Source organism: Thamnophis sirtalis, unplaced genomic scaffold, assembly GCF_051295495.1.
Source record: "Thamnophis sirtalis isolate CommonGarterSnake01/CBP01778 unplaced genomic scaffold, rThaSir2_p1.2 scaffold_2, whole genome shotgun sequence".
Lineage (NCBI taxonomy): Eukaryota > Metazoa > Chordata > Lepidosauria > Squamata > Natricidae > Thamnophis > Thamnophis sirtalis.
In genome coordinates, this window is record NW_028261382.1 from 38,850,612 (window position 1) to 38,868,066 (window position 17,455).

Genomic DNA, 17,455 nt, shown 5'->3' on the forward strand with positions numbered 1-17,455 from the left:
ACATTTATCTTTATATATATAAAAATTAAATATATATTTATATATAATATATTGTGTTTGCGACTAAAAATATAGTACATAATATTTTTTAAGAATGAGAAAAGGAAACCATTTTTTTTTAAAAAAAAGTGAGGGGGGGGGAGTGATGGGACAGTCACGAATGAACCTCTTTGGGAGAGAAATCAAAAACACGCCGGGGGGGGGGGGGCTCCCCACAATGGCCTGCAACCAGAGAGCCGGAGGGGCCCGTGCGAAGGCTGTGCGCTCTGATCCCAAAGCGCATTTTGGAGTTGGAATTGGTTATTGCTCAAATTCTGCATGTTCATAAAGTGGGGGTGGAAGTTGCATTCACACAACGTGGCAAGCCTGGCTAATGTTAATGCTGGTTTGCTTGCAGCCAAGCAGGTTGGATGAACGCAGGCCGTGGGGCCTTTCAAGCTGGCTCTGGAAATGGCTCATTCAGGAATGGGGCTATGGGCGCCTGGCGGGGGGTGTAAATCCAGCCACGGGGGGCTTGGAATCCGTCCCTCCTCCCCCTCCTCTTCAACTCCCCCCCCCCGCTCTTTCGCTTCCTGGGGAGAGAACGCAGGGTCTGCAGGAGCTCAATTCCTGGCAGCTCTGGTGAAAAAAGGAGGGGGGGGTCTCGGCATTCAACTTGCAACTTGCGAGGTGAGACCAATGCGGGGCTCCCTGTCCCTCTCCCCTCTCAGCCATTCCAGGAGGTTTTGCACCCTGAACCACCAAAGTCCCTTCTCTTGTTCCCCGAGGAGAAGGTCCCTCTAAAGGGGGGCCCTCGCAGCCTTCGAAGGGGGCACCGAGAGCTCCCCTTTCCAGCCTCAGCACACGAGGGGGGGCAGGGAGAAGGGGAAGCAGAACCCCGAGTAGCACCAACAGACACTTCCCAGAACCAGCCAGAAGAGGGCGTGGTCTCAATGCACTTCTTCAGCTGGCTGTTCTCAGGCCAGGGCAGCGGGGGGGGGGGGGGGGGGGCAGGAGTACCAGAAGAGGCAGCATGCAAAGGACAGGGGTACCATTGTCTTAGAACGGGGGAGGGGGGAGGGGGGTTCCCAGTTGTGTGTCTCACAGGCCCCGCTCTGCACCTGAGATATGAACTGTGCCAAGGAGGGCCGGGGGGATGGGCTGGTGGGAGGGGCGGGGCCCTGTGCAGCCTAGAAGCCAAGTCCCTTCTGTCTCCCCCAGGGGGCAGCCTGGGGTACCTCCTGCCAGCCAAGCTGCCCCCCCCCACTTGCTCTGCTGTCTCTGTGGGCGCACCAGAGCAAGAGTTTTAAGGCACAGGAGACTGATGCGCTTGGAGGGCAGGACAAGGAGGAGGGGGGAGGCTGCACAGACCCACAGTGGCCCACGGGAGGCTTCCACCAGCCCTCTGCAACAGAGGAGGAAGCCCTAAGCCCTCCTGCTGGGGATGGGACAGGCCCTCAGGAAGTGGCCATGGGGGAGAACAGAGGGTGTGTCCAGCACTGACCTCCCACAGGCCAGTCTCTCTCCAGCAGGACTCTCCTCTTCCTCCGACTGCAACCAGGCGGCCCCAGAGGAAAGCCCAGGCGGCCCCAGGGGAGGGGGCTCAAGCAAGAGGGGGGGGGGGGGAGGGTGCAGAAGAGGCTTCCTCCGGGATGGCTACTGTGGCACAAGGCTTTGCGGTGGGGACTCACAGTGCCACGCCCTGCAGAGACCGTCCTGGATGGCAGCAGGTTCACTTGGGGATGAGACCCTCCTGTTGGGTGGGTGGGGGGCAGCCTATCTAGCCTTCTCATAACTGGACCCACACAGGGTGCAAGTTTTATGTACACCTTCCTGCAAGGGGGGGGGGAGAGGAATCGCCCCCAAGGAGTCCATTTCGTACCACAATTTGCAGCATGTACAGGTGTGGCCGAGGACTTTCGCTCGGTCAGCCTTCAGCCAAAGGGGGCCCACGAGGGGTGCTGAAGAACTTGGATCATTCCCAGCCAGCATTGCCCCAGGTGCCAACCACATCTCTTAAGAGGGGCTTTAAGGAGGCACCTGTTGTACCTGAGGCCGGCCTGACCTTGGCTTCTTCAAAAGACCAGGGCTAAAACTCGGCCGATGCCCCCCACTTGGTGGCTACCTCCAACCACTAGGCCTCGCTGTACCGAATTGGGCCTCAGGGCCCCCAGTGCCATGAGTGGGAGGGAGAGAGAGAATCCCTCCTCTGCAGGGGCTCCATTGCCCTCCCCACTGATCTGTCTTTACAAAGAGCCCTTGAGGGAGGGGCGTCTGGAGAATCTGGACCCTCACAAAAGAACCGCCAGAGACTGTTAAAGCAGCAAGGGAGGAGCAGCTGGGCCGGCGGCCACCGCGTTACCCTCGGCTGGGCAGCAGGGGCCATGCTCCGCATTGTCCACAAGTCCAGCCTGGAAAGAGGCCAGGAGGGGGGAGGGAAAGAGCCCCCTGAATATCAGGGGGCAGTCATGAGGTACCTGCACCCCACCAGGAGGCAACGCCCACTTCAGACGTGAGTCTGCATGCGCTGTTGGAAACGCTGCCCGTAGTCCGAGGAGGTGTACGAAAAGCGGGTCGCCGTGGTGTACTTTCCCAGGGGGTCATACGTGTCGTAGGCTGCCCGGTCCAGGGTGGGCGGTGGAGGCTGACTGTAACCCAGGCGGTAGGTGGCATAGCCGGCACTCGGGGGGAACCCCGAATGACCCCGTAGTTTTCATAGGAGAGTTGGCTGGCTGTGTCGGCAGCGGCCGTGCCCGGCGTGGGTCCTGGGACGGGGTCTCCGCTGAAGTCGGAGGCAGGGCCACGGCCGTAGCCGCTGAGCTGGGCGTAGCCGCTGGAATGGGAGAGGCGCGAAGATGGCCGCCCGTCGTAGCGAGCCGGGCCAGGGGCGCGATAGTCCGTGTAGAGCAGCGTGCGGGAAGACGGCCTGTCCTCGTGGGCACGGACGTTGTAGTAGCCGTTGGTGGGGTCCTGGGGAGCAACCGGGAGGGAAGGGCTGCAGCGGCTCACCTAGCAGCCTCACAATCGCTGCCGAGCGCCAAGAGGGAAAAGGGGGAGGAAACCCCCCCCAGGAACAAAGTTCTGCCTGGCAGAGGGAGGCCCCTCCCCCCCCAAGTGTCTGGATGCTGCTGTGGATGCCGCTGGCTGGAGGTGGCTGGGAGGCCTTCTAAGGCGGCCCTTTCAGTGAGGCCCCCCTGCTTCATAGCCACCGGAAGGGGCCCAAAGTCTCCCAGGTTCCGCCTGGGGCCGCCAGCAGCCTCCTCCTCACCTTCAGCTCGTATTCTTCCCGCGTGTCCACCGTGTCACAGCGTAAGTCCGGCTTCAGGTCCGCGTCGTCCTTGAAGGACTGCAAGGGGGGGACAGAGAAAGACCCCAAATTCCAGCCAGGCCAAGTCTGACTGTCCTGCTTCACAACATCCCCAAGTGCCCTTCCGTCCCTCCTGCTCTCTTGCGGGCATCCTGAGCAAGCCCTCTGGCCCAGCAGTTTCCCAGGGAGTTCGTCCTAGGCCAGCGGCTCCCCATGGCTCTTTGCCCCCTTGACCTCTCTCTCCCTGGCGGACGCTTCCCCCAGCTCTGACCCACAACCCTCCAGACATTCCCACCATCTCCCCCATCTGAGCCATAATTTCAAGAGGGCGGAGACATGACTTGGGCGCCTTCTGGCCAGGGCTGAAATTCAGCAGGTTCTGGAGAACCGGAAATTTTGAGTAGTTTGGAGAACCGGCCAACGCCACCCCTGGCTGGCCCCCGAGTGGGGAGGGATTTTGCAGTATCCTTCCCTGCCACGCCCACCAAGCCACGCCCACTGAGCCGGCACTGAAAGCATTTGGATTCCACCGCTGCTTCTGACCCAGCCGGCAATTGGGTCAGAGAAGGAATGGCAGGTCCCCCCTCGGGCTTTTGGGTGAAGGAGCCGGCTGGGAAGGCCCCTCACCGAGTAAATGGCTTTCATGACCCGCGTTGCGGTGGAGACGCTGGCCGTGTCCTCCTCGCGGTCAGTGTGCAGCGTCAGGGGCTCCCGGTTGACCGTCTCCACTTTGATGTCCAGCTTTCGCAGGGTCACATCTTTCCGGCCTGGACAGGAGAGAAAATTTGTCCCATCTTCAGTTCCTGGCAGAAGGAGAAGCCCAGGGATTTCTCGGGCTGAGCCACCGGCACTAAGCAACGTTTCCCTCCGGGGACTGGAGGAGGAGGAGGAGGAGGAGGAGGAGGAGGAGGAGGAGGAGGAGGAGGAGGAGCCCCTGACCAATGTCCCCAGCAGAATGAAAGAGGACTCATTCGATGTGCCCAGGAAAGGGCCACTTTGGAGCCCAGGAAACAGCCGCTGCTCCCTGGGCTCAGCCCGGAAAGGCAACCGGAGAAAACAAAGTGGTCACACAGGAGCCGAGTTCCGGCCAAACAAGCGAGCAGAGCCTTCCCAGCTAGGAGCCGCTCAATAAATACCCCTCGGCTGCCCTGTGACAACCGCTGCCCCCGCTTGGCTCTCTGTGAAGCAGATCAGGCCCCGATTACGCGCACCAGACACTCACTCCCTTTGCGACGTCGGTAGAGGAAACATCCCAGCGCGATGAAGCAGAAGGTGAGCAAGATACCAGCTGCAATGGTGGCCCCAGCAATGATGCCCACTGGCAGGACCTCTGCGAAAGGGAGGGCGGGAAGTAATGGGGGGCAAGATGAGGCTCCTTCCAAGGGCCGATCCAGCTTCTACACGCTGGCTTTGTCCCTCTGCGCCTGAGTCCTTGTGGGGAGGGGGGGGCAGAGCAAGTACAGAGGGGCAGCCCCAGCCCCGTTAGAGGGAAAGCCGAGAGGAACCCCCGGGCTATGTCTGAATCGAGGGTCACCTTCTCTCCCAGCAGTAGCATCAGAGGGCTGGACGTTATGTGGGACCGGCACGGGCAGAGGACTGCTGAATTTGCACGCCCCTCCTCCCCCTCCTGGTCTTTCCTGGGGCACAAGGGCGGCCGCTGCAGGTGGAAGCTGGGGAGCGGCCCTCCCTGGGCTTGCAGCTGCCCCTCCTGCCTGCCCACCTTTCTCCTCCAGCTGAATGATGGCCGTCTGTGGACCGAAGGCATTCCAGGCGGTGCAGTTGTAGCGTGTCTGGAAATCCACCTCCATGACGTTGTTGATGGTGAGGGTGGAGAGCACCCCGTCCCTTGTGTTGCTCCGCTCGACGGTATAGCGCTCCAAGGTGCCTGTCTCCAAGATGTTCTCCTTCCAGCCCCAGGCCTTCCAGGGAGAAGAGGAGAGAGTCTTGGCCTCTGTCCGCCCGCCCGCCCGCCAGCCAGCCAGCCGGGCCTCCTGCCAGGTCCCTCAGGACGCTCCGAGCCAGGATATCTAATGGAGACTCACGATTCGGTCGGGAAGGGGTGTGCTCCCAATGAAGCATTCCACTTTTCCTCGGTCGCCCCGCACAGCGTACTGGACGGATTGGCTGGAGATGATGGGAGGACCTGGGAAAACAGCCAGAGGTGAGGACAGGAAAGGGGTTAGGAGGGAGAGAGGGACCACGGCCCAGAAGGGGCAGCTGAGGTGGTCAGCAGCCTCCCCTCATCCCTGGGGGGGGAGTCCCTGTGTGAAGGCCCAGAGAGCCCCGTGGGTGAGGGGCGCCCCTGCTTTCACTCACCGTTGACATGGAGGGCCACTTCGCGCTCGCCCACCCCGATCCGTGGCACGATGGCCTTGCAGATGTACAGCCCAGCGTCCGACTGCTTGACAGACTTGATGTGCAGCTGGTTGCTGTTGCCGAGGATCTGGGGGCGCAAAGAGGGGGTCCCTCATGGAACAGCACCTTCCCTCCCTCCCTCCTGAGACCCCAATCAAGACATGGGTGCAGCCCCCATCCCAAATTGGAACTGCTTCTAAGAAAGAGTTGCCCCCCCACCCCCAATGTGGTCGTCTGGGGCAAGGAGGGAACGCACCATGTTGGATTCCTTCTTGGCCCAGGTGAGGGTCAGCGGGGGGTTCCCGGTCCACACGCAGGTCAAGGTGACGTCCGAGCCAATATCAGTGGTCAGAGGCTTTGGATCCACCACAATCCGAGGAGCGACTAGCAGGGGAGAGCAAGGCAAGAGGTGCCATGGGAGCCCCCCTTTCCCCTCAAAGGGGAGACCAGGGGCCCAGGGGGATGAAGGGGGGGGCTGCAGGGAGGAGGCCTGGCTTCCCCAGAGAGGCTGCCCTTCCTTGTCCCGGCCTTGCTAGCCGGGCCCCCCACTCACAATGGACGTCCACCAGGGTGCTGACGTTGGTGCTGCCCACGTCGTTGCGCACTTCGCAAGAGACGGGCTCCGTGAAGAAGGTGTAGTCCACCTGCGTCTCGTATTTGCTCTCCTTGGCATCCTCAATAATCGTCCCGCCTTTCGCCCACCTGGCAGGGTTGGAGGAAGATGTCCCACCGGGCCAAGACTTCGGGGAGTCGGAGGAACCTCCCTCCATCATTTCCACCCAACCAGTGCCCGGCTCACCTGTAGCCTTTGATCTCCGGATTGGCGTTGGCCAAGCAGGTGAAGGTGACTCTTTCTCCTTCCTGCACCGTCTGTGGCTGAATGGACAGCGTCACCGTGGGAGGATCTGCCAGGCAGGAGGGGGGGGTTAACAGGCGTGTGGCCGATGGCTGCCTCTCTGCTTTCATCATGGAGCATCCCCAGATTTCCTGACCCCCAGCCAGCTCCTCCTGGGCACCTGCAAAGGCTGCTGGCATCCTCTTTTGCCAAGCTTTGCCAAGGGGTCCACAGCTAGGCTGTCGCGCCAGCCGCTCATCCTCCCCCCCCAGGGTGAACTCGGAAGCTCCAACAAGGAGCCTTTGCCGCCTCTTCTCTTCCAATTGTTCCCAGACCCCCCCAAGCCAGCCAATCAGCTGCGCTCCTCCCCTTTCTCCAGGAAGGCCCCCTCCTGACCCAAAGGGCCCTTTTGCCCCCCCCCCCCCCCGGGAGGGTCTCCTTACGGTGAACGTTGAGCGTGATGGAGGCCTCCTTGCCCGCAGGGATGGCATCGTTGCTGCAACGGCATACATAGACTCGCCCGATGTCCAGGTCGGTGGGCGTGATGAGCAGCTGGCTGATGGTGGTCTCCCTCTTCCCATCCATTAAGACTTCCTGCAGAGGCAACAGAAGCGGAGAGGCTGGGAAGACGGGGGCCAAGGGGAGCCCTCAGGACTGGGACCGCGGCTCTCCCCGGCCAGAAGGGCTGATCCATGTGCAGGTCTCCTCCCTGCACTCAGGAGGGGGGTGGGCGTTGCACTCTGGTGAATAACGCAGCCACCCCCCCCCCACCGCATGAAGGGCCCCAGAATCTTCCCCCCCGGCGTCCCTAGGAGAGACTCCTGCACAGGGTGCGGGAACTGAAGCAGCCCCACCGCCTTTTGTTAGGGAAACAGAGAAGCAGAGGAATTGTGCCCTTCCTGTGCCCTGCCCCGAATCCGGGGGTAATTGCACCAATCATCGCTTCCAAATTAGCCTGGAACCAAAACGTTTCAGCCATGCCTATTAAACGCCCAATGAGGTTGCCCAAATTAATGTCAACGCACCATAAACTGCTTGGGGATTAATGAGGGAAAAACGGCCTCGGCAGAGCGAGGAGGCCAACAGCCGTGCCAGTGGGAAGGTTATTCCGGATTTTGGTGGAGAGGAGTGAGATTAAGAATTGGCGGGGGAGGGGAAGCGCTCCCAGGAGGAAAGAGGGAGTGGAGAGAAACCCATTTGCAGCCGAGCAGGATTCGCCCTTCGCACACGGTGCTCCAGGCACGGAGGCTGAAACCAGCAACGCCTCCAAACGCTCGAGAGACGCTGGCTGGGAATTAGGGGAGTTGCAGTCCGAGAGGCCTGAGGGGGGGGGGCACCGGGCTCTGCGGACTGAGACCCCACATGGCTTCCGTGGCCGGTTCTGGCCCCTCAATCGTGTCTGCAGGGCCACTTTCCTCACAACACCTGCGCACCCCAAGCGGCCCTCCTGCCAACGTCACCTGGCCTACCGTGGCAGTGGCAGCCTCAGATTGTGTCAACCCATCGCGGAACCAGAGGATGGTGGCCGCAGGCTTGGCGTTCTGTGCTCGGCAGGTGAGGTTGTGTGGTGTGCCGGCGCGGAGCAAGATCTCGGGGCCCCCGTCAATCATGGGGTCTTCAGGGGGAACTGGGAGGGAAGCAGAGAGGGGAAGCCTCACAGCCCAGATCCTGGACAAGAGCCTGGCTGGTCTGGGGGCCCAGCAGTTGTGCAGACCCTCCAGGCCCCAGTGGGAAAAGCGGGGAGATAGCAGGCACCCCCTCCCCATTTCTCACACTGTTTAGGAAGCACCGAAGCATCTGGGAAAGAAATCAGTCGCCCCCCCGGAGCCCCCCTGGCCACCAACGGCTGTTAACAAGGGATCGGTGGGAGGCAACTCCAGAATGTGGGGCAGGGGGGCAGCAGGAGGGGAGGGGGCACCACTTTGCTGGGGCTCCAGCCATGTTTTTCCAGGAGGGAACCACCCCTCCCCCAAACACTCACTGAGGACTGTCAACTTGGCACGCCGCGATCGCAGGGCTGCTTCCGTGGCCTGGCATTCGTACAAGGCATCGTCGGAGAGATCCGCGTCGGTGACCTCCAGATTGAACTGGCCGGAATCTGTTACCCCGATGATCCGGTAGCGTGGCCAGGCTGAGAAGGGAGAGGCGGGTGAGCGGGAGCAGAGCAGAGAGCAGGGCCTGGTGCCCAGCTGGCATTGCCCTTCCTCCTGCTCGGCCTGCCCTGCCTGGACTTGGTGAGGCTGTGCAAAGCCTCAGGCTGCCCACTTGCAAACTCTGCCACTGGCCTGCAGGAGGGCCCTTCCCAGAGTATTGGGGTCTCCAGGGCAGTCCTGTCTCCACTACGGATCTGGGGGACACCCCCCCCCTGCACCCTCCGCAGGATTTGGGCTGAGGGTCACCCCGGCCGCCTCAGTCAACGGCAGAAGGGAAGTTTGGTCCTTAGGGCGTTTGCAAGGAGAAGCCTGCCCACCCCCCAACCGAGTGGGGGGCAGGGCGCTCTTCCCAGTGGCCAAGAGATGAGGGGGTCAATACCCCCCCCAGCACACGACCCCACCCCGAGAAACACAGGCAAGGAGCGCAGCAGCCACGCCAAACCCCCCCCCCCAGCAGCTTTTTCTCCTGCATTTAGTTGGGTCACCTTGGTGTAAAATTCGAGTGTCTTAAACGGTGGATGATGACTTGTGAGGAATGAAAGCAGGCGAGGGAGACGTCTGCAGAATAGAAAATCACGGGGAAACTGCCACATTAATTAATAAGAGGCGGCAGATGAATCGGGGGGGGGGGGTTCATCCTCCGCGCTGGAACGGTGGCACTTCTGGGCTGCATGGAGCGGAGGAGCCTGGAAGGAGGCTGGCTGATGCCGGGAAGGGGGAGCTGGCGTTTTCCGAGATGGGGCCCTGTGGTGGGTGGGGAAGACGCCCCGGGAAGACCCCCCTCCCCCTCCCCCCCAGGAGCAGAGGACCTCACCTTTGAGGCCTTGTCCCATTCCCAGGGCCAGGCCATCTTTGGTCCACTGCACGATCCCAGAGTAGTTCAGCACCACGCAGGACAGCACCACCTTCTGCCCGGCCACCACCGTCTGGTCCTCCGGTTCCTCCAGGAAGCGGGTCTGCAGGACTGAGGGGAGGGGGGGGAGAAGGCGGCGGGATGAGTCCCTTCGGACTGGTCTAACGCAACCATTCACGGGAATTGGATCCGCAGAACCGCCATGAAGGGTGACAGTCCTCCGGAGAGAGGATGAGGAGGGCAAGCAGCGAGAGGGGCGGCTGCAGCTCCCACAGGACGAGGCGGACCAGGGCAGCCGGCACAGGAGGCGAAAGGCCTGGGCAGGAGAGGCGTTTTCCTCCCTCGGGGCTTCAGGGCAGCAACTGAAGCTGTGGAGCAGGGGGGTCCGGGAGGAAACACCCCCCCCAAGCAGTATCGCTCTCCTCTCCCCCCCCCCAAACTGGAATACCTCTCTGCCACCTGTACCTGCCCCCTGGGGGAGCCTTCCCTCCTCTGAAGGATTTGGTGAAATAATCATTAACCTTAAAAATGTGCCACCTAATTCATTGGTGTTTCCTTCCGCATTGGATTTTCAAAATAGATGGGTCCCCCCCCCACCCAGTCAATGGGTTAAACAGCCAGGGTCTCCTCTTGCAGCCCCAGAGAACCCAGAAAACGTGGGAGAGTGAAACGGGGGGGGGGTGCACAATGACGCAGGGGGCACTTTCTGAGGCACCCAAAACACGCTGAATGCCTCCCAATTCCAGGCCCAGCTTTAAATCAACTCAGCCACCAAAAACACTAAAGAGTTTGACTGCAACATGCTTAACTAGGGATGCCAACACGCAAGGCGTCCTTTGCCCTGGGCAGCCAAAGCCCAGACGGAGCCCCCAGGGCAGCCCCCTGGCAGAGGCCCCCTTGGGCATCCCCTCTCCCTTCCTCAGGAGGGAAGCCAAACCGACTGGAGGCAGCTCCACAAAGGCTGGGCCCTCGGCCGGCACCGGTGCCCTTCCCCACCCACCGCATAATAACGACTTTTATAAAGGGCAATAAAGACACAACAGGAACGGGCACTTGCAGGGCTGCTTAGAAATGGCAGGGTGGCGTTATTTCCTGGATGCTGGCAGGATCGTCGTGCCTCTCCCTGGACACGGAGCGCAGAGCCAGCGAGGCAGAGCGGCCCCCTCATGCCAGCCCCCGAGCGGCTCGGAGGAGGCGATAGCCGTGATAAGCAGGCACCGCAGAGAGATTTCATTCGAGGCTGCTGTCACTTCTCTCCAGATAAGAGAAAACACTGCAGTCCTATTGATTGTTGAGCCGGGAAGGGGGGAAATGCCAGCAGACGACGTCACAAGGAGCCATTTGTGCATGGAGACAAAATGTTTGCAAGAGCCCCCTTTCTCCCCCCAGAGCTGCTCTGCCTTCCTCCCGGGCACTGGGCCCCTCCAAGGAGCATGCAGCGAAACCCATGGCTGCCCTGGGCATTCTGGGGATGGGGGGGGGAGACGAGGGGGAACTGCCCTTTCTTGGGCACAGAAGAGGTGGCAATGCGTGAACCTGGCGAAGGGAGGAAGGACGGGCAGCCAGGAACGGAACAAACTGCTCCCCCCTTGCCTCCTTGAGCCCCCCCCTCCCCCCAGTCATGAGGAGGTTAGGCAGCACTGGGGGGTCTGCCCCTCTGCTGCAAAGCCTCCCCGGCAACCTGGCAGGGGATACCCCTCCCCGGACTCCCCTGCCCCCCCCCTTCAGCCCACTCCCTCCGCCAAAAGCATTTCTCCAGCCTCAAAGAGAGGAAACAAGGCAGCCGACGGCTCCTCTTCAAAGCAGCGAAGGAGAGAAACAAAGGGATGCCAGATAATTGACGGGGAACAAATTTCTTCGGTCTGGGGAACGGAAAGAGGAAGGGGGGGGGATTCTGACAGGCACCAGAGGAGCAGCCAGACAACAAGATCTGGCAACATCAAAGTTCACGTCGGAGCCGTTACCCGTTGTGTGCCAGGGGAGCCTCTCTGCCTGCGTCTGTCTGACAGGCACCCTGAAGTCCCCCCCCCCGCAAACACCTGCCCCCCCCAAAAGGAGAACCGAGCCAGAGCGGCCCTGGTGGGCGATAGGAAAGTGACGCCCACAGAGGGCCCTTCTCTTAGGCTCCTGCCCAGAAGGGACCCCCAGAGCCTCCCCCCAGCTCGCTTTCCTTTAGCCCCAAGGCTCAAGGAGAGACTCCTGTGATTGGGGGCCCCCACAAGCCTCCCAGGCGAGGTCAGGGGAGGTAAGCGAGGGGGGACGCCTGCCAGCCTCTCTCTCCTCAAATGCTGACCTGGTTGGCACACCCCGCTTTGCCTGGTCTGCTGGCGAAGGGAGAAAAGCTGGCAGCATTCACATGGAACGGGGAGCCCTAAATCACACTTTACAAACCACAGTGGCTGATCCAGACATTAAACTAAAAACAAAGCGGCCACATTGTGGCTTAAGACCAACTTGAAATGGGTTGTCCAATCTCTACTCCAGGGCATTCAAATGGGAGGGGAGGGAAGAGGGGGGGGGACTATCAGTTGCCCTGGAAGGATTCTCAATCCTGGGACTTTGCTAGCCAGATCTGGCTGGGCGTCTCAGCCTCTGAATGGGAGGCCTCGGGGGGGGGGATGCCTGGGGGGGGGGCGCCCTCTGGCCTCGAGGATGGGACACTTGAAAGCCCGGCACTCATCTTCACCCAGAGAAGCACCCTGCAGTGTAGGCCACTTGGTTGTCCCGATCATAATCATCCCTGGTGGGCTGGTGGGAGAAGATGGCAAACCACGGATCTCACTTCTCCCCCCCCCCCAGCACTCCCCAGGGTCAGTTTTTGAGAGAGAAGGTCCCCTGCCTTTTCCCCAGGCCTCCCTTGGGCAGGTGCCCCACGAGGGTCTGGCGGGGTCTTGGTGCTCCGGGAGTCCTGGAACGTGTGCTTTGTGTGGCCCCAAGTCAAAGCCCCTCCTGGCAAGCTGGGTGTGTGTGTGTCTGTGGCCGCTCTCTCTGCCCAAACGGTGCCCTCCTGGCCGGTCCTCATTTCCCCGTCTCTCCTGCAGAAGCAAAGGCCACGATTGCTTTTGACACCAATCTCACAACAAATTTAGCACCTCATTTGCTGCCCCGATCAAATATTCCACCTTGATTATTCCACCGCCACAAGACGGGGCTCCTCGCATCCGAATGAGCGGAAAACACCTTTGCTGGACGTCAGACTCAATCAGCGTCCGACCTCCTGGCAGAAAAGGAGGGAAAGAGCCCAGCCGGGTGCAGAGGCAGCAGGAGGAGACCCCTCCCCACTTCCTCCGACCCCCTCCCAGTGGGAAAGAGGAGCCGTGGGGGAGGAGGGGCAAGGGACAGCCTGGCTCATGAGGAGGGGGGGGGGAAGCTGCCTCCTGCCTGCCCCAGAGGCCCCACCCTGGCCAGCATCGCCTGCGGGAAGCCCAAAGGTCCAGAGGGGAAAACCCTTCAGGCAACGACCCACAGAACTCCAGGCTTCCCACCGTCCTCCGGGCCACCCCCAGCCCCCCGTACTAGCAGAGCCAAGGAGGCTGTGGGGATGCAGGCGCTGGCTGGGGGCTCCTGGAATCGGCGGCTGCTGCCGCCGCTAACAGCTCCCGGAGCCAAGGCTGGCCTGGTTGTGGTTCGTGGTTGCAGAGTCTCTGACCGGCAGAGCCTCTCCTTGGCTTGGGGGTGGGGGGAGGTTGGGAGGGAGAAGCCCCCACTGCTTCCCAGCTCTCTCTCTTCCTCTCTCGGCCCTCCAGCAGCCCCGCAGCTAACTTCCTGCAGGGTTCAATTTTTCTCCAGCCTGAAGGAGACAAATTCTTTGGGACCCATCTGCCACTGCTCCTTCCAAGTGTCCGTCCATCCGTGTGTGTGTGTCTGTCTGTCTGTCTGTCACACAGCCCCATTTTGGGGGGAGCAGAGAGCAGCTCAGCTCCAGCTCTCTCCACAAGTCTGGCCTCTGAGGCTTCTACTCTTCATCCACTGGGCCCCCGAGGGCTTCTTCTGGGGAGGGTGGGGGCAACCCCTCACCCCCCCTCCCAATCCCCAAGTGCAGCTGGGCCTGCGTCCTCTTCCACACAACCGCCAGGCCCAAGGGGAGCCCGGTGATCTGCCAGGAGGTGCGGGGAGTAATTGGAAGAGACAGCTAATGAAGGGGCATTCATCAAACTTCTGCCAGCCTCATCACCCCAATCAATTAAAAGAGGAGGAAGCCCCCCTCCCAAGCCCTCTGCAGGAGCATCCATCCACCCCACCACCGAGGAGGAGGAGGAGGAGGAGGAGGAGGAGAGGATGGAGAGGCGAAAGGGGGAGAGAAAATTTCTGGCCTTGCTGGATGTGCAGGAGGGAACCGTAATTAGTCCAGAGAAAACATAAGGAAAAATTTCAATTAAAATGATGTCAAGAGGAGCTATAAATACAGCCCTGGGTTGACACAAGGAAATTGACTCTTATTTTCCCTGCTCAAAGTTTCCTAAATATTTTCCACCTAATAAATAACATTATCATTATCAGAATTATTATGAGGATTATTAAAAAGCTCCATCCAACCTCAGGCTTCAAAAAGCAATATATGAAGTCCTCCCCAACTCCGAACAAATTATACTGTTTTCAGCGCACAAAGACAGGAACAGAACCGCTGTGCCTGGAGGAGAGCCGGGGAGGGGGGGGGGGCGCAGGGAAGAGCCCCTAAAACTAATGAATAGCATTACCGCCTTGCAGCAAACAGCTCCATTTGTCTGGAGAAACAGAGGGAGGCAGAGGAAGGGAAAGGCAGCTGAGCAGATAAACCTCCGATGGGCAGCAGCTGAGGAATCTGGGGCTTGGCTGGGGAGATGGATCAAGCCAGCATTAAGCCAGGATCTGAGACACCGAGCATAAAGCAGCAGCTGCAACACCCCAAAAAGGCCCAAGATCAAAGGGATGGCAAAGACTGGATCCAAGGAAGCTCCTTCCGATGCCCGTTGCTGCGAAGAGGGCAGGGAAAAGCTGCCCTTTGGGGTCCCCACGGAAGCCTTGGCCCCTGGGAAAGTTGGGCACAGCCTGCCTCTCAAATTGGGAGTGGGTGTGTCCAGCCCTTGCCAGAGGCAGAAGAGCCCACGGAGACCTGCTTCTTCCAGCCCACTCCCCACATCTGCTTAACTCTGCTCAGCCGCCTTGGTCGTCCCAAGAAAGCCTCGGAGCCCGGAGGGGCCCAGAGAAAGGCTGGCTGGAAACTTTCTCCTGCTTCGGGGGCGCCTCAAGAGAAGCACCTGCCAACATCCGGGGGGCCCCGTCCCCCACATTTAATTTGGCAGGTGAGAAGCTGCAGCTAAAACACCTTTGAATGTTGACATAAAATCTGGGCCAAGTGCAAGATTGATTTTTCCGGATGCTCCATGCAGAAGAGCCGGTGGTTGGAAAATTACCTGGGGCTCCCAAATAAGGCACCAACTCCCCGCCCCAAACAGGGCAGGTGGGGCAAGGCAGGCTCAGGGGGGGGAAGTTTGATCCAAGTCAATGAGAAGAAACTGAGTTGTTTACCAGCATCCCAAAGTTACAAGATCCCGGTTTGTGTCTCTCTTGAGAAACATTAAAAAAAAACACCAAATTTTGGTCTCTCCCAGCAGTTCCCAAAGGCTGCCCTGCTCAGCTCCCCCTTTCTGGAATAATGCTGCCAACTTCATGGGCTCAGCTGGGTCTGCTCCCCCAAAGCCCCCCTCCTGGAAGAGATCTCTGGGCCCCACACCCACCTCTCCCCGTTTTTAAAAGCCTTTCACAGAAACCCTTCAATTCTTCACTCCAAGCCCAGAAACAGTGCAGCTTTGGAGGAATCTCTGAAAAGGGGGGGGGCTCCCAGCCCTCCCCCAAACCTCAGCAGGGGTGCAGCTCCAAGCCCTGAGCCCCTTTGTTCTGCCCCATGCGCGGGAAGCCCAGCTGCCTGAGCTCAAGCTGGGAGAGGAGGGGTTAAGTGCCTCTCCGCTGTGCTGGAATCTGCAATTCTTGTCTCCTTTCTTTCTTTCTTTCTTTCTTTCTTTCTTTCTTTCTTTTTCTTTCTTCCTTTCTTTCACTGGTGAGAGAATTTTTCCGCCCTCCCTCTCTCCCACTTCATTTCCTTTTATAAATCAGAGGCCCAAGGAATCCAATTATCTTGCGAGCCCCTTGGTGGCCAGAGCAGCTGGAACATTACACCCCCCTGCCTGGCAGGGCTCCCTCCCCTCATGCCCCCTCCCCTTCCCCAACTGCGCCCCCAGGAGCCTCAGGGGCCCCTCCGCTTGGGGGCTCCCTGAAGTGGAGGGAGGCAGGGCAAACACCCCCCCCCCCAGTTCAGAGGGTTTCCATCTGCCTGGCTCCGTCGCCCCCCCCCCCCGTGAAACCCTTCCCCCCTTCCCCTGGGGCTGTTTAATCCTCCTGATCAGCCAGGCAGAAAGACCAAGGGGGCTGCTGGGGGAGGAAGGGGCTGCCTCTCTGGTCCTTGGTAACCTGCTCCAGCTTTCTCCCTAACAAGAGCCCTGCAGGGTAGGCCCAGAGCACACACACTCCCACCAGCCCCAGCCCCCATTTGCCAGGTGGGAAGGCTGAAGCCAAGGAGGAAATAAAAGACGGGGGGGGGGGGCCTCTTTTCCTCCTCTCCCATGAAGAATTCCCAGGGGAAGAGGGGCAGCGAAAGACCCCCGTCGACCCCTACAAAGAGGAAAAGAGAAATGGTCACCCAGAGGGACTCGGGACTTATGGGTCGACAGCTGCCCTCTTAGCAGTAGGGTGCCGTGGGGGGGGCTCATGTCTGTAACGGGGTCTGCCCATTAGGTGCAATGGGGAGGAGCTCTCCCCACTGCTGGCCTGCTCGCCTCCCCCCACCCATCTTTCCTTGCAGGTAGCCAGCAGCTCCGGTGGAAAAGTAGGTCAGCGAAGGCAGCTTCTTCTTCGGCAAGCTCTTTCCCCCCCCCCCACCAGCCGGTTCCCATTCAGACCCCCAAATCTCTCCTTCCTGGGCTCTCCCCCAGCGGGGCTTGGGGAGTAGAATCCTCCAAGGGCATCTGAACCCTTCAGAGCAGCAGCTGGGACCATCCAGGGCCATTTCCCCTGGCAGGGTGGGGGCAACTGAAGACCCCCAGGAGTGGGCAGAGCAGCCAGGGGAGGTGGGCAGAGGAGGCCTTTCCTGGCTCTGCCCGCTTGGTCGGTTACGGGAGCTGTATGGTGCTCCTCCACGCCTCCCCTTCGGAGGGAAGCTGCTTCACATATTGATTTTCTTCCAGAGGCCTCCCCAGATTTCCCAAACGCCCCAAAGGCTCCTCTGATTTATGGGCTAACAGCTTGGAAAGGAACAGGACGGCCGTGGAAGTGGAAATTGCCTGTTTTTATGGTCGCCCAGAGATCGGCCCTGCAAGAAGGCTGGAAATGGATGAGCAGGTCCCCTCCTCGGTTAGGCAACCCCCCCTCCCGAGTGACTCTCCAAAGGCAGGGACGTTTGGACTACAGGCCCCATCATCCCCCCCCCATCCGCCGCCTCCTGTTGCCATCCTATTCAGATGCTCAGAGCAAAGGAGGTTTCCTCTGCGGAGGCCCTGAAGGCCAGGCTGCCCAGGGGGGTCAGCAGAGGGGGGGAGGAGCCCTTCAACTCCCCACCCAGGAACCAGCAGCCGAGACCCTCCTCAAGGTGGGTTTCTGGGACTTTCGGAAAAGGCGCTACTTTAGCAGCAAGAAAGGGAAGGACCCCGTGGCCCCCGTTGGCTCCTTCAACTGGCCTGCCCGACTCCTGGCAATTTCCAAGCAGGGCTTCCTGCCCCAACCCCACCTCTGAGGCCCATGCGGAGGATGGCTCCCCCCCCCTCCTCCTCCTCCCTCGCCTGCATCCGTGTTGTTGGAGACCAGGGAGGCTTCAAGCAACAGAGCATCTCCAGCCCCATTAAAGGCTGCAAAACGTTATTCCCACTTGGAACTCGCCTGGGGGCAGCAGCAGCAGCAGCAGCAGCTGCACCCCGATTTCGATTGGCTGCTCCTCCTCCTCC

At 60.3% G+C, this 17,455-nt stretch overlaps 1 protein-coding gene across 1 annotated transcript in view; it reads right to left on the reverse strand.

The window, feature by feature from the left end:
* KIRREL1 (kirre like nephrin family adhesion molecule 1) overlaps window positions 1-17,455 on the reverse strand; it is a 28,457-nt gene continuing 11,002 nt past the window's right edge. Inside the window, 15 exon segments of the mRNA XM_014055447.2 lie at window positions 1-2,685; window positions 2,688-2,949; window positions 3,248-3,325; window positions 3,914-4,053; window positions 4,509-4,616; window positions 5,007-5,205; window positions 5,329-5,429; window positions 5,603-5,729; window positions 5,898-6,025; window positions 6,195-6,343; window positions 6,441-6,546; window positions 6,920-7,070; window positions 7,946-8,103; window positions 8,458-8,607; window positions 9,444-9,593. Of these exon segments, the coding sequence (XP_013910922.2) occupies window positions 2,486-2,685; window positions 2,688-2,949; window positions 3,248-3,325; window positions 3,914-4,053; window positions 4,509-4,616; window positions 5,007-5,205; window positions 5,329-5,429; window positions 5,603-5,729; window positions 5,898-6,025; window positions 6,195-6,343; window positions 6,441-6,546; window positions 6,920-7,070; window positions 7,946-8,103; window positions 8,458-8,607; window positions 9,444-9,593 (2,207 nt within the window). The 3' untranslated portion in view covers window positions 1-2,485.